The sequence below is a fragment of the Pleurodeles waltl genome, chromosome 4_1, assembly GCF_031143425.1.
Source record: "Pleurodeles waltl isolate 20211129_DDA chromosome 4_1, aPleWal1.hap1.20221129, whole genome shotgun sequence".
Lineage (NCBI taxonomy): Eukaryota > Metazoa > Chordata > Amphibia > Caudata > Salamandridae > Pleurodeles > Pleurodeles waltl.
In genome coordinates, this window is record NC_090442.1 from 699,909,362 (window position 1) to 699,923,374 (window position 14,013).

Here is a 14,013-nt window from a genome sequence, read left to right on the forward strand (position 1 = left end):
TCCCATTCGCCCCCACCTGACCCCTCCCCCCCCCCCCCCCCCCTCCTACCTCATATGGCGGCCGCTGCGCGACAGTGGTAGCGACCCTTGACCCAAGGGCAGGTCGCTCCCCCTGCCGCTGCAGCTCCTCCAGGTTCCTGAGTTCCTGAGACCCACCTCACAGTAAGTACCCCCCCCCTCCCAGCCCCTCGCTCTGCCCCGCGCTACTCACTCTCTCCTGCTCCTGCTTCTTTTCTTCTTTTCTTCTTCTCTGTTCTTCTGTTCTTCCTCCTCGCTCCTCGTCTGTAATCTTCTTCTGTACTCTTCTTTCCCCCGTCTTCACTCTTCTTCTCTTCTTCCTCATCTTCTTCTGTGGTCTTCTGCCCTCTGTTCTTCATTTTTCTGTATCTTCTTCTGTGTTCTTCTGTGTTCTTCCGGTCTTCCTTTCTTCTCTCCTTCCGGTCTTTTGATCTTCCTTTCTTCTCTCCTTCCGGTCTTCTGTTCTTCTGTTCTTCGGCTCTTCTGCCTCCTCCGTCCTCTTCTCCCCACGCCTGCCCTCCTGCTCCTGGCTCATCCCCCTCCCCCACTCGCATCCCCCTCTCTATCTCTCCTATCTAACCCGTTCACTATCTACCTCCCTCACTCCTCCTATCTACCTATCTCTCTATCTCCCTATCCCACTGTCTAACTCCCTCACTCTCCACCTCCTCCTATCTTCCTATCTCTCTATCTATTTCCCTATCTATTGATTTCCCTATCTATTTTCTCTATCTATTTCTCTATCTCTCCCCCCTCCCTCACCCCCTCTATTACCTATCTTCCTATCCTCTCACTCTACCCCTCACCCTCACCCACCTCTACAACCCCCCCTCCCCTATCTTCTCAACCTTACTCCTATCTTTCTCCCTTATCTCCTAAACCTCCTAACACTCACCCCCCTCCACCCTTAAGCCCCCCTCCCCCAGCTCTTCTCACTCTACCTGTCCCCCCCTCCCGCTTTCCCGCCGCTACCTCCTGCACGCCCCCGCCCCCCCAGCTCCCATTCGCCCCCACCTGACCCCTCCCCCCCCTCCTACCTCATATGGTGGCCGCTGCGCGACAGTGGTAGCGACCCTTGACCCAAGGGTAGGTCGCTCCCCTTGCAGCTGCAGCTCCTCCAGGTTCCTGAGTTCCTGAGACCCACCTCACAGTAAGTACCTCCCCCTCCCAGCCCCTCGCTCTGCCCCGCGCTACTCACCCTCTCTCCTGCTTCTTTTCTTCTTCTCTGTTCTTCTGTTCTTCCTCCTCGCTCCTCGTCTGTAATCTTCTTCTGTACTCTTCTTTCCCCCGTCTTCACTCTTCTTCTCTTCTTCCTCATCTTCTTCTGTGGTCTTCTGCCCTCTGTTCTTCGTTTTTCTGTATCTTCTTCTGTATCTTCTTCTGTGTTCTTCTGTGTTCTTCCGGTCTTCCTTTCTTCTCTCCTTCCGGTCTTTTGATCTTCCTTTCGTCTGTTCTTCTGTTCTTCTGTTCTTCTGTTCTTCTGTTCTTCTCGTCTTCTGTTCTTCTGTTCTTCTGTTCTTCTGTTCTTCTGTTCTTCTGTTCTTCTGTTCTTCTGTTCTTCTGTTCTTCTGTTCTTCTGTTCTTCTTGTCTTCTGTTCTTCTGTTCTTCTGTTCTTCTTGTCTTCTGTTCTTCTTGTCTTCGGCTCTTCTGCCTCCTCCGTCCTCTTCTCCCCGCGCCTGCCCTCCTGCTCCTGGCTCATCCCCCTCCCCCACTCGCATCCCCCTCTCTATCTCTCCTATCTAACCCGTTCACTATCTACCTCCCTCACTCCTCCTATCTCTCTATCTCCCTATCCCACTATCTAACTCCCTCACTCTCCACCTCCTCCTATCTACCTATCTCTCTATCTATTTCCCTATCTATCGATTTCCCTATCTATTTTCTCTATCTATTTCTCTATCTCTCCCCCCCTCCCTCACCCCCTCTATTACCTATCTTCCTATCCTCTCACTCTACCTCTCACCCTCACCCACCTCTACAACCCCCCTCCCCTATCTTCTCAACCCTATTCCTATCTTTCTCCCTTATCTCCTAAACCTCCTAACACTCGCCCCCCTCCACGCTTAAACCCCCCACCCCCAGCTCTTCTCACTCTACCTGTCCCCCCCTCCCTCGCGCTTTCCCGCCGCGACCTCCTGCACGCCCCCGCCCCCCAGCTCCCATTCGCCCCCACCTGACCCCTCCCCCCCCTCCTACCTCATATGGCGGCCGCTGCGCGACAGTGGTAGTGACCCTTGACCCAAGGGTAGGTCGCTCACCCTGCCGCTGCAGCTCCTCCAGGTTCCTGAGTTCCTGAGACCCACCTCACATTAAGTACCCCCCCTCCCAGCCCCTCGCTCTGCCCCGCGCTACTCACCCTCTCTCCTGCTTCTTTTCTTCTTTTCTTCTTCTCTGTTCTTCTGTTCTTCCTCCTCGCTCCTCGTCTGTAATCTTCTTCTGTACTCTTCTTTCCCCCGTCTTCACTCTTCTTCTCTTCTTCCTCATCTTCTTCTGTGGTCTTCTGCCCTCTGTTCTTCGTTTTTCTGTATCTTCTTCTGTGTTCTTCTGTGTTCTTCCGGTCTTCCTTTCTTCTCTCCTTCCGGTCTTTTGATCTTCCTTTCTTCTGTTCTTCTGTTCTTCTGTTCTTCTGTTCTTCTGTTCTTCTGTTCTTCTGTTCTTCTGTTCTTCTTGTCTTCGGCTCTTCTGCCTCCTCCGTCCTCTTCTCCCCGCGCCTGCCCTCCTGCTCCTGGCTCATCCCCCTCCCCCACTCGCATCCCCCTCTATCTCTCCTATCTAACCCGTTCACTATCTACCTCCCTCACTCCTCCTATCTAGCTATCTCTCTATCTCCCTATCCCACTATCTAACTCCCTCACTCTCCACCTCCTCCTATCTTCCTATCTCTCTATCTATTTCCCTATCTATCGATTTCCCTATCTATTTTCTCTATCTATTTCTCTATCTCTCCCCCCTCACCCCCTCTATTACCTATCTTCCTATCCTCTCACTCTACCTCTCACCCACCTCTACAACCCCCCTCCCCTATCTTCTCAACCCTACTCCTATCTTTCTCCCTTATCTCCTAAACCTCCTAACACTCACCCCCCTCCACCCTTAAACCCCCCTCCCCCAGCTCTTCTCACTCTACCTGTCCCCCCTCCCTCGCGCTTTCCCGCCGCGACCTCCTGAACGCCCCCACCCCCCAGCTCCCATTCGCCCCCACCTGACCCCTCCCCCCCCCCTCCTACCTCATATGGCTGCCGCTGCGCGACCGGCGCAGCGGGCGCGCCACTGGCACGCCAGAGGCGCACCAGAGGCGCACCAGAGGCAAGCCCGTCTGCGCCCATCTGCGCCCGTCGGCGCCCGGCCCGCGCCCAGCACCACGACCCCTGGTCCCCAGCCCCGCTGACCCGCTACGACCCCACCACCCTCCACGCCCTCAACCCAGGACGCTCCAACACCTGCTTCCAAGCTCACCCCAAACGCACCCATGGACCCTTCGCCTGCAACTCCTGCAAACGCACCTTCCACCACGCAACAACCACGACCACAAGCCCACGCGCCATCAACCACCTCAAGTGCATCCTAGTCAACGCTCGCTCTGTCCACAAACACGCCATTGAACTCTGGGACCTCCTGGACTCCATAGCACCGGACGTCGCCTTCATCACGGAGACCTGGATGAACGCCTCCTCGGCCCCTGACATCGCCACTGCCATCCCCGAAGGCTACAAGATCTCCAGAAAAGACCGCACCAACCAGGTAGGAGGAGGTATCGCCATCGTCTTCAAAGACTACATCAGCGTCACCACCTCCACCGAAGACACCCCTCTCGCCGCTGAACACCTGCATTTTCAGATTCGCACCGATCCGAGGACCACCCTCAGAGGATCCCTCGTCTACCGTCCTCCCGGGCCACGCGCCCCTTTCAGCGACGCCATCGCCGACTTCATCTCCCCGCACGCCCTCGCCGGACTACATCCTCTTAGGCGACCTCAACTTCCATCTGGAACAAAACAACGACCCCAACACCACCACCCTGCTCGACAACCTCGCCAACCTCGGCCTCAAACAACTGGTGAACACCGCCACCCACATCGCCGGACACACGCTTGACCCCATCTTCTCCGCCAGCAAACACGTCTTCTTCAGCCACGCCTCCGCCCTACACTGGACCGACCACAGCTGCGTCCACTTCACATTCCGACGCGAGACCCGCCACCTCCGCACCCAACCCATCCCTCGTCGACAGTGGAACAAGATCCCCGAAGAGCAACTCTTCTCCGCACTCGCCGACAACCAACCCACCCTCACCACCGACCCACACGACGCAGCCCTCAACCTCACAAACTGGATCTCCAACTGCGCAGACATCCTTGCTCCCCTCAAACGCACGCATCGACAGACCAACACCAAAAAACCTCTCTGGTTCGCTGACACCCTCAAAGAATCAAAGAAAACTTGTCGCGCCCTTGAGAGAGCCTGGCGCAAGGACCGCACCACTGACAACATGACCGCCCTCAAGAACGCTACCCGCGAACACCACCACCTGATCCGCGCTGCCAAAAGGAACTTTTTCACCAACAGACACATCAGCAGAGAACTCTTCAGCATCGTCAAGGAGTTCTCCAACCCCAGCGCCAACGCCAACGCTGTCACGCCCTCATAGGATCTGTGCGAATCCCTCGCCACTTTATTCCATCGCAAGATTAGCGACCTCCACGACCGCTTCGGACACCAGACCCAACCATACACCACCGAACCGGCATCCACGGCCATCACCCTCAACAACTGGTCCCACATCAACACGGAAGAAACCAAATCCATCATGAACTCTATCCACTCCGGCGCCCCTTCGGACCCCTGCCCGCACTTCATCTTTAGCAAAGCCGACGACATCATCGCCCCGCACCTCCAGACCGTCATCAACTCTTCTTTTTCTTCTGCTACCTTCCCCGAATGCTGGAAACACGCCGAAGTCAACGCCCTACTAAAGAAACCTACGGCTGACCCGAGCGACCTAAAAAACTTCCGCCCCATCTCTCTTCTGCCTTTCCCAGCCAAAGTAATAGAGAAGACCGTCAACAAACAGCTGACCACCTTCCTGGAAGACAACAACCTGCTCGACCCCTCACAAACCGGATTCCGAACCAACCACAGCACTGAAACCGCCCTCATCTCAGTCACTGACGACATCAGAACCCTGATGGACAACGGTGAAACAGTCGCCCTCATTCTGCTCGACCTCTCGGCTGCCTTCGACACCGTCTGTCACCGCACCCTAATCACCCGCCTCCGCTCCACCGGGATCCAAGGCCAGGCCCTGGACTGGATCGCCTCCTTCCTCTCAAACCGTTCCCAAAGAGTTTACCTCCCTCCGTTTCGCTCAGAACCCACCGAGATCATCTGCGGCGTACCCCAAGGCTCATCACTCAGACCGACACTCTTCAATGTCTTCATGAGCCCCCTCGCCAACATCGTACGCAAGCACGACACCATCATCACCTCCTACGCCGACGACACCCAACTTATACTCTCCCTCACCAAGGACCCCGCCAGCGCCAAGACCAACCTACAAGAGGGTATGAAGGACGTCGCAGATTGGATGAAGCTCAGCCGCCTAAAGCTGAACTCTGAAAAAACGGAAGTCCTCATCCTCGGCAACTCCCCGTCCGCCTGGGACGACTCCTGGTGGCCCACGGCCCTCGGCACCGCACCGACCCCCACAGACCACGCCCGCAACCTCGGCTTCATCTTGGACCCTCTTCTCACCATGACCAAGCAAGTCAACGCCGTGTCCTCCGCCTGCTTCCTCACCCTCCGCATGCTCCGCAAGATCTTCCGCTGGATCCCCGCCGACACCAGAAAAACCGTGACCCACGCCCTCGTCACGAGCCGCCTGGACTACGGCAACACCCTCTACGCCGGGACCACAGCCAAACTCAAAAATTGCCTGCAACGCATTCAAAACGCCTCGGCCCGCCTCATCCTCGACATACCCCGCAGCAGCCACATCTCCGCACACCTGAGACACCTGCATTGGCTCCCTGTCAGCAAAAGGATCACCTTCCGACTTCTCACCCACGCACACAAAGCCCTCTACGACAAGGGACCGGAATACCTCAACAGACGCCTCAGCTTCTACGTCCCCACCCGCCTCCTCCGCTCCTCTGGCCTCGCTGCTGTCCCTTGCATCCGCCGCTCCACGGCGGGTGGGAGATCTTTCTCCTTCCTGGCGGCCAAGACCTGGAACTCCCTCCCCACCAGCCTCAGGACCACCCAGGACCACTCCGCTTTCCGGAGACTCCTAAAGACCTGGCTGTTCGAACAGCGATAACCCCCCCCCTTTTTCCCCTAGCGCCTTGAGACCCGCACGGGTGAGTAGCGCGCTTTATAAATGTTAATGATTTGATTTGATTTGATTTGATTTAGCGTTCTGGGGCATTTTTCCGCCTGGTCATGAGAAGGTGCTCAATTGTTTAGTTACAGATACAGCTGCATGGTGGGAATTATAGGAGGGACAAGCGTGCCAGGAACTAGCTTCTAAATGCAGCAAACGATAAAACAGGCACAATGAAATCAGATAGCAAACCCTCATCCATAAGGAGGTTCTGAGATATTAACCTGACAAAATAAAAAAAGAAAACTAAAAAAGAAAGAAAGAATAAGTATAAACCGAGAAAGTGTAAGTTTAGTGAAAGCTGAAAATAACCTGAAGGAAAAATATACACAAGAGAACTTAATGGAAAATTGTAAAAATCCAGCATTGGTGTTTAAAGTGAAGTTATGCTTGAACCTTTTAAAGAGCTGGTTGAAATGTTGCTTAATCATTGTGGGGCATTCACAAACATCGAGCCTTTAGGAAGATTACTGTAAAGGTTTGATCCATCCACTCTTAATGTTCTACCCCATCTATATGTGAACACCATTTTCAGATAGGGTTTTTTGTAACCGAAGAGGAGAGCAGGAGTCTGTCTGGCTGATGAAGATGAGAAATTTGTCACGCACCTTAGGTCTTTGATATAGATAGGTATCAGAATCGGACACCAACCCTTTGCTTAATCTAAAACCCAGAGTCCTCCAGAACAACTGATTCTGGTGGATTACATAGGATCATTTTGCTCAAATCGAAAATGTGCCACGGTGTTGTATTCTAGTCATCACCACTCTCAGAATTTCTTTGCAATGCTTTTGATAAGCGTGCGGAAGAATTTTGTTTCTTGTATTATTGGAACCGTTTGATTTTTTACGTCGGTTGGACCGGACAGTCAAAATACAACTGAGAATAAAGAGTGCACTCAATTTACGTGCCACTTCAGGCCGGGCTGGCGTTGGGCTTGGCTGACCAGCGCAGCACACTGTCAAAAATATGCCCGTTTTTTGTTTGGCTCTAGAATCCGTTTTGTTGAAGTTTTAGCATAAGCCATTTAGCCTCATCCAGTGTTTTATTTCCAGAAGGCAGGTAGACATTGTGGAGGTGCCTCGTTTCCTGCTAGGCCCTAGAATCCTGCCACTCCCGTTGGACAGTGCAGTGCGATTGGTTTAGAGGTGTTTCGGCTTAGCTGCATTTGCTGTCCTTTATCTTGGGTACTAAAGAACTTACTTCTCACTGCTCTTAAATGCAAAGCATACAACTCTGTATCTTCACAATAAAACAGCTACTTATCTGTAACAATAGTTTCGAAGATTTAAGTTACAGAATCTCATTCGACAGGCAGCTCACTTACACGAGCCTTACTCATGGGTGGAAAATACAATCTGACGATGCTATTGCAGGTTGAGGCGTTGTGGAGCAGTGGACGATGTGTTATAAATATTTCATTACAAATCACTCATATGGTCCACGTTTACTTGGATAACAATTTACTAAACAGCTTGTTGCAGTTTTCCAACCAGCCCACTAGATGGCAGAATTATCCAATGCATGTGAAATTCAACTTGACTTGCATTTTTCCTTACAAAGCAAACCTTAGCTGACGTGAGTCCGCGCACCGCGTTCTCTAAAATTCCAATTTGCTAAAGGATTTAAAAAATAGACCTCTTGAAGATTAAAATGCGTAACGGGAGAATCGCCGTATTTTAGCATTAAGAAGTTACTTATTTTACCCTTACTTTGGCAGTATGGAACTCCTTTCTCGATTTCCTTTTGTTATTATTTCTATTAATGTCACTTTCATTAACTTTCAGTTTAACGATATAATGTTGTGAAAACTTCTCTCGTAGCGTCATTGTGTTCTCTTTTCTGTCTTTACTAGATTGAGGAACAAAAGAAAAAAACAGCGCGGACAGATTATTGGTTACAGCCCGTAAGTAAACACCAAGTTAAGTGGGAGCACGTTTTGCGGAAACCTGTTACTAATCAAAGTTTCTTTGCATTCCACCCGAAGAACCGTGATACGTTTAGATGTTGTTCATGACCGCTATAGGCACCTTTATTGCTCATTCACTTTCTGAATAAACAGAACACCTGCTCTTTGCCAGCTCAAGCTCTCTCGCCAGAAAGGGCCAAAAGGCCCTCAAAATAACTCAACCTGATAAAATCTGACTCGCTATACCGAGTAGATTTTTCGAGGCCGTTCTTTCTTTCTTTTACGTGTCCTCCCCATATGCTCAGAACATTTAGAGCCAGATGTACAGACAGTTTACAAATAGTTGGGGCAAATTGTGCATACATTTTATGTATACTGTTTGTAATTTTGCGATGCAGCATATCTACTAATATATTGCATTGAAAAATCTCTAGTCCCAGTTGATTGCACCACCACCTGCCTAATGCATAATCATGAGGAAAGTCACTATTTGAAACATTGGAGTGAGTGGCGGCCTGCAAGGAATAGCAGATCACCATCGGTGCAGTTGCATTTCCAAACAGGAAACTTTTTTTTGTTTTTTTTAACAAAGTAGCCATGTTCCTTTAAGGAACTGATGTTGCTGTTAAAAAAAAAAAAAAAAAAAAAAAATGATCCCTGTTTAGGAACATTTTGGGGGGGAGGCGGGAACCAGTCCCTATGATAAGTTTCTGCACCGTGCTCCTTTTCCCCCCCACCCCCCCCAGCTCTCCAATGGGAGCAGTGACCCCTTTGTGATTCAGTTACCACCTCCTTTGAGATATAGGTAACTGTTCAATGGTTTGCAACCACACTTATGGCTGCAAATCATTGATACTAAAAAGTTTGATTCGCAGTTAGAAGGGGATGCCTCTTTCATCCCCCTCTTAACTGCGATTCGGAATGAGTTGCAAAGCCATTTTTACAGTTTGGCATGGATTTTCTGAATTGCTCCAGGGGTTTAGTATATAGATAATACATTTTGTAGTCGCAAAACCTCAGATTTTGAGCATTTGCAAAATGCCTCATTACATCTGGCTGTTAATCCCACAGACGTGTTTGGCTGGGAAGGTAGTTACTTTTGCATTATTAAGCTTTTTTATTGAATTTTAATTTGCATACAGGCATTGGACAGTTGCCATTTGTGTAAATCGGAAAAACGTTAAATATACTGTAAAGCAGGCCTTTGAGTTAACATTAACCATCATCTGCTTGTCAAGTTTAAAAAACTTGTTGTCTTAACATTGTTTACCCTGTTCATACATATAAGTATCTCTACAACTTGAAGATATATATACATTGCTATTTTTAGTACTCTTAAAAGTTTCCAGAAGTGAATGCAAACAAAAGGGTAACTCTAAAACATCATGAATTTCTGTCCTATTTCTTACGTATTGTGCATGCATAGACTTTATCCATTTCCTAATCCTATGATGCCTTTCATCATATGTGCTACCATGTTCCTCAGACCTCCTAAACCATGTACAGGTATGTGTTTGTTTATACTTGCTTATATCTGCCCAGCCTACCCTCTTAATGCTTTTGAGCTGCCATAAATTGCCAATGCAGTGTTCAAATGTGTCTAATCGGTTGTTTAATCTGTAGAGTACCTGTTCATAGGTGGCTACTTTATACATTTTCTGTACCCACACTTGTATGTCTGGGTTGTGTGGGGTTCTCCAGAGCCGGAGTATAAAAACAGTTGAAATCCAGTTGTGAACCACCTTGTCATTTGATGTGTAGGCTCCAGATAATCTATTGTGTCATGTAGAAGTGCTGCCTGGCTTGAGAGCAGACCGATTGAACCCAAAATCAGCACTTTACAACTGATAGTAACCCTGTTTCATGTACCCTCATAGGAGGGTCCAGTGCCATCTGTGGATTATCTGAAAGCAACTACATTTTAGACCTGTCTCCCTCAGGGCTTTAACATGGTCATATAGTAAGCCTCTCAAGTCTTCTTCAGTGTAATCAAGGTATAGTCGTTCAGTCACCATTCCTTGAGTAACTTTGATGTAGGGATGGAAAATGTCCTGTCATTGAGTGTCATACACAAGCCCAACACCATCCCCTTAAGTGTCCCCCACCTAGAAAGGCATAACTGAATTGAGGATTCAGTTTGGGCTCTAGATAACTGTGTGTCTATCATAAATATAAAATTTTGCAGTCCTTTGAAAATCCCGGAAGAAAGTCCCTGGAAGGTGAAATTCCTCACAAGCTTCCACAAAGGTTTTCACCCACTTGTTGTGTACAGCTTGATCAGCTGTATGGATCCCGTGGTTTATGAAATGTTTCCAGGCTGGTTTATGTCTGCCATGCTTATCTTACAATTCCCCCTTCTGGGTGTTCCTTTGTGTAAGGTTGGCTCTTCTTGTAGGATTGAATGACCCAGTTCCTATGTGTAGACGGTGGTCTGTATGATTGGGTAATGAATAGCTTTGGCTGTCTTTGTCCCGCATACAATGGGTGTAGGGGCTTTATCTGCCCAGAGTGTCCTCTCTAGGAGAACTAATTGAAGGCTGTCTAAGGCTGTGTTTGGGATGTAGGAGCACCAGTTGACAGGGAAGCCAGTGGTGTTCCGCATGTGGCAGCAGCAGTCCACTACTTTCCATTGCCAAGTGTAGTTTATTTTAAGTTGTGGCTTGCGACCTGCTGAGATGAATAGTTTAATCATAGTCATATGTTCATTAATCACATTCACTGTTTATCTTAGAGGCTACATCGCAAATAATTAGCTAATGCTAGACATAATTTTCATTTAGTATACCTGTATTCTGTAGTTTTCCACAGTCTGGTACCCGCTGGATTAATAGAACACACATGAAGCTGTAAATCACACGTCTTTGTTCCTCTGCGTATCCCTGTGAACTCCCAACATTCTAAAGCAAGCTCTCATACATTTATTCTAGCGATTACGTCACACATTGATACGGAGTCCTTGGGGAGCTATAAGGGTTCTGTTGAAATCATACAAGACACTACTGCCCCCCTCTGCTAAATAAAAAATTGTAACTTGTTAGAAAATCACTAGACAGACATAAAACGTACATATACAGAGATGTGTACGACTACACCTCTTTAATTAATCTTCTTGGCGCTTTGATCTGTCAACCCAATCTGGTTATTACCTGTGAATGGTTGTCTTTTATGTCAGAAATTGCCAATGATGGGAAGGGATCAGTAACAGTCATTGAGTTTTCACAATCTTTTTTTCTTTTACCAGCTCAAGTTGAAGACGGGGCGGCTCCTGTCGGGCAAAGGGAGGGGGGGGGGGGTGCTGGGGGGGGGGTACAAAACAAACAACAACATTACAAATAAAAAATAAAAATAAAAAAATAAACACTTTACCTGACTGGCCACACCTCTGTCTTCATTCACTGCAGGCACAGGCTCGAAGCCTGCCCTGCGGCCAATCCTAATGCTGCTCTCATGAGAACAGCGTTAGGATTGACCTGAGCACCCTGGCTTTGCGCTCCCAGGCAGACTGGGAGCCTAGGCCTGCTGCCTAAAACTACTCCTGCCCCCTTCCAATGAGATCAAGTGGGTCTCATAACACACAGCTTTTCAGCGTAACACCTCAGAAGGTTTGCTCATGTTCTATGGCTGGTGAGAACTGATATAGATGAAAAGGTAGCGCTCTTGTGAGGTGTTGAGAAAGCATTTGACAGGGTTGAATGGCTGTACTTATTCAACATACTGCATCACTTTGTGTTAGAGGAACACTTTCTAAAAACTGTTCATTGGTTATACACACATACTTCAGGAGTGGTGGGGTGTAATGAGCATATATTCCTGGCTTTTGAAATGCATAGAATGAGACAGGGATACCGCTCTCCTCTATGCTATTTATTTTAGCATTGTAACCACTGGCAATAGCCATACAACAGAAACATGATGAATGAGGTGGGCTTACTAAAGTAGGGGAACTTAAAGCCCTCCACTGCACAGACAGTATTTTAGTCACCATTTCCAACCCCCAGAAATCTATCTCACACCTTATAAACAACATCTCAAGATGTCCTACTTTCTCAGGTTACAAAATTAACTGGGCATGTACAAATCCCTTCCTCTAATGCACTTAACAAGATCTGCTACTAGATCACCCCTTTCAGTCGAAGCAACTTAACTTGAAATACCTGGGAATTTTCATACACACTGGGCTTACCAATATAATTGAAGACAATTTGAACCCACTAATCTCCAAGATCAGGTTGGACCTGCAAAGAAGGTCTCTACTTAACTTGTTCATTTGGGGTAGAATATGTAGTGTCCTGCATGATTTGAATTGAACAGAGTGTAGAATATGAGAGCTTGCTTTGGAATGATGGGAGTTCATAGTAACACACATAGGAATAAAGACGTGATTTACAGCTCTATGTGTTGCCTATTCATTCAGTGGGTACCAGGCTGGTGAAGACGCTATGATGTTGATAAGATAGGGGATAAGTAACCTGAAGAAGAAAGTTCTCTCCTGGAGAGTCTAAGCAAACTGATCATGCGTGCCACAGGTGCCTTTGTCGAAGTGCCTTGTTGACGGCTGGCATATATGGACGGTTGTATGGGGGTGTTGTAATGTTATGCAGGTTATGCCTTTAAACATGTTCCCTTTTTGTGTGTTATGGGGCCATATATGAATCCTATCTGGAGTATGTATTTCTGTAATGGCAATTAAATTATAGCTAGGGCCACTGGAATTATGTAGTTGTGTGGCTGCAGCGTTTTCCCGCATAATTATTCATTTGCTATATAACCCATCACCTGCTGCATAATATGCAAATTTTAAGAAAAAAATGATTTTGATGGCATGTATGGCTGTAGATACACATGCTCTGCATTATCCTGCCATCTAGTGTTGGGTCTGGAGTGTTCCAAGTTTTTTTTCTCCATAGAAGTTGTTTTTCGAGTCACTGGATAGAGTGACACCTCCTTCTCAATGATGTGCACTGCACATGGGCATTCAGTCCTTTGTTAGATTGTTTTCTCTCCGCCATCGGCTTCGAATGTGTAATCTTTCGCTCCATCTTCAACTTGCTCCGGTGTGAGACTTTATCCCTGTCTTTTCTATATTCAACGGTATTGTACTTTCGATCGGGATTTCTCCTTGCACATCGATTTTTCTACATCGTTGGGTCAATTTTTTTTTTTTCCAACTGCACGTCCTTCGGGTTGGGCCCATCTGGTTTTCCTGCCTAAATACCCATGGTGCAAAAACAAATGCAATCCTGATGGAACGGACACCTTTTTGATTCTTTTCTCGGTGCCACTTGAAGTACCCTTATACCGATCACTATTGGGTGTGTAACCTGCACCTCTCACCGGATCATCAAGAGGCTACTTGTGAGGCATGTCAATCCAAGAAGACTCTTTGGGAACAATGAGCTTGCAGGTTGGAAATGGCGTGCAGATCTCCAGAAGGCACCCTGGATATTTTCGGGGGAGAACATGCACAGGAAGAGCCACAAGAAGAAGAATCTGTCTCTGTAGGAAAATGGCTCCCTGTTACAGTTACCCCCCACTTTTTGCCTGATATTGATGCTGACTTGACTGAGAAGTGTGCTCGGACCCTGCTAACCAGGCCCCAGCACCAGTGTTCTTAAAATGTACAATTGTTTCTACAATTGGTACACCCCTGACACTGATAAGTCCCTTGTAAAAGGTACCAGTGGTACCAAGGGCCCTGTGACCAGG

General features: G+C 48.3%; 1 protein-coding gene across 2 annotated transcripts in view; it reads left to right on the top strand.

The window, feature by feature from the left end:
- KIN (Kin17 DNA and RNA binding protein) overlaps positions 1–14,013 on the top strand; it is a 120,971-nt gene that overhangs the window by 71,328 nt on the left and 35,630 nt on the right. For both annotated transcript variants that reach the window (XM_069229263.1, XM_069229264.1), the window contains exon 9: positions 8,254–8,304. In XM_069229263.1, the coding sequence (XP_069085364.1) occupies positions 8,254–8,304 (51 nt within the window). The remainder of the gene's footprint in view (positions 1–8,253; positions 8,305–14,013) is intronic.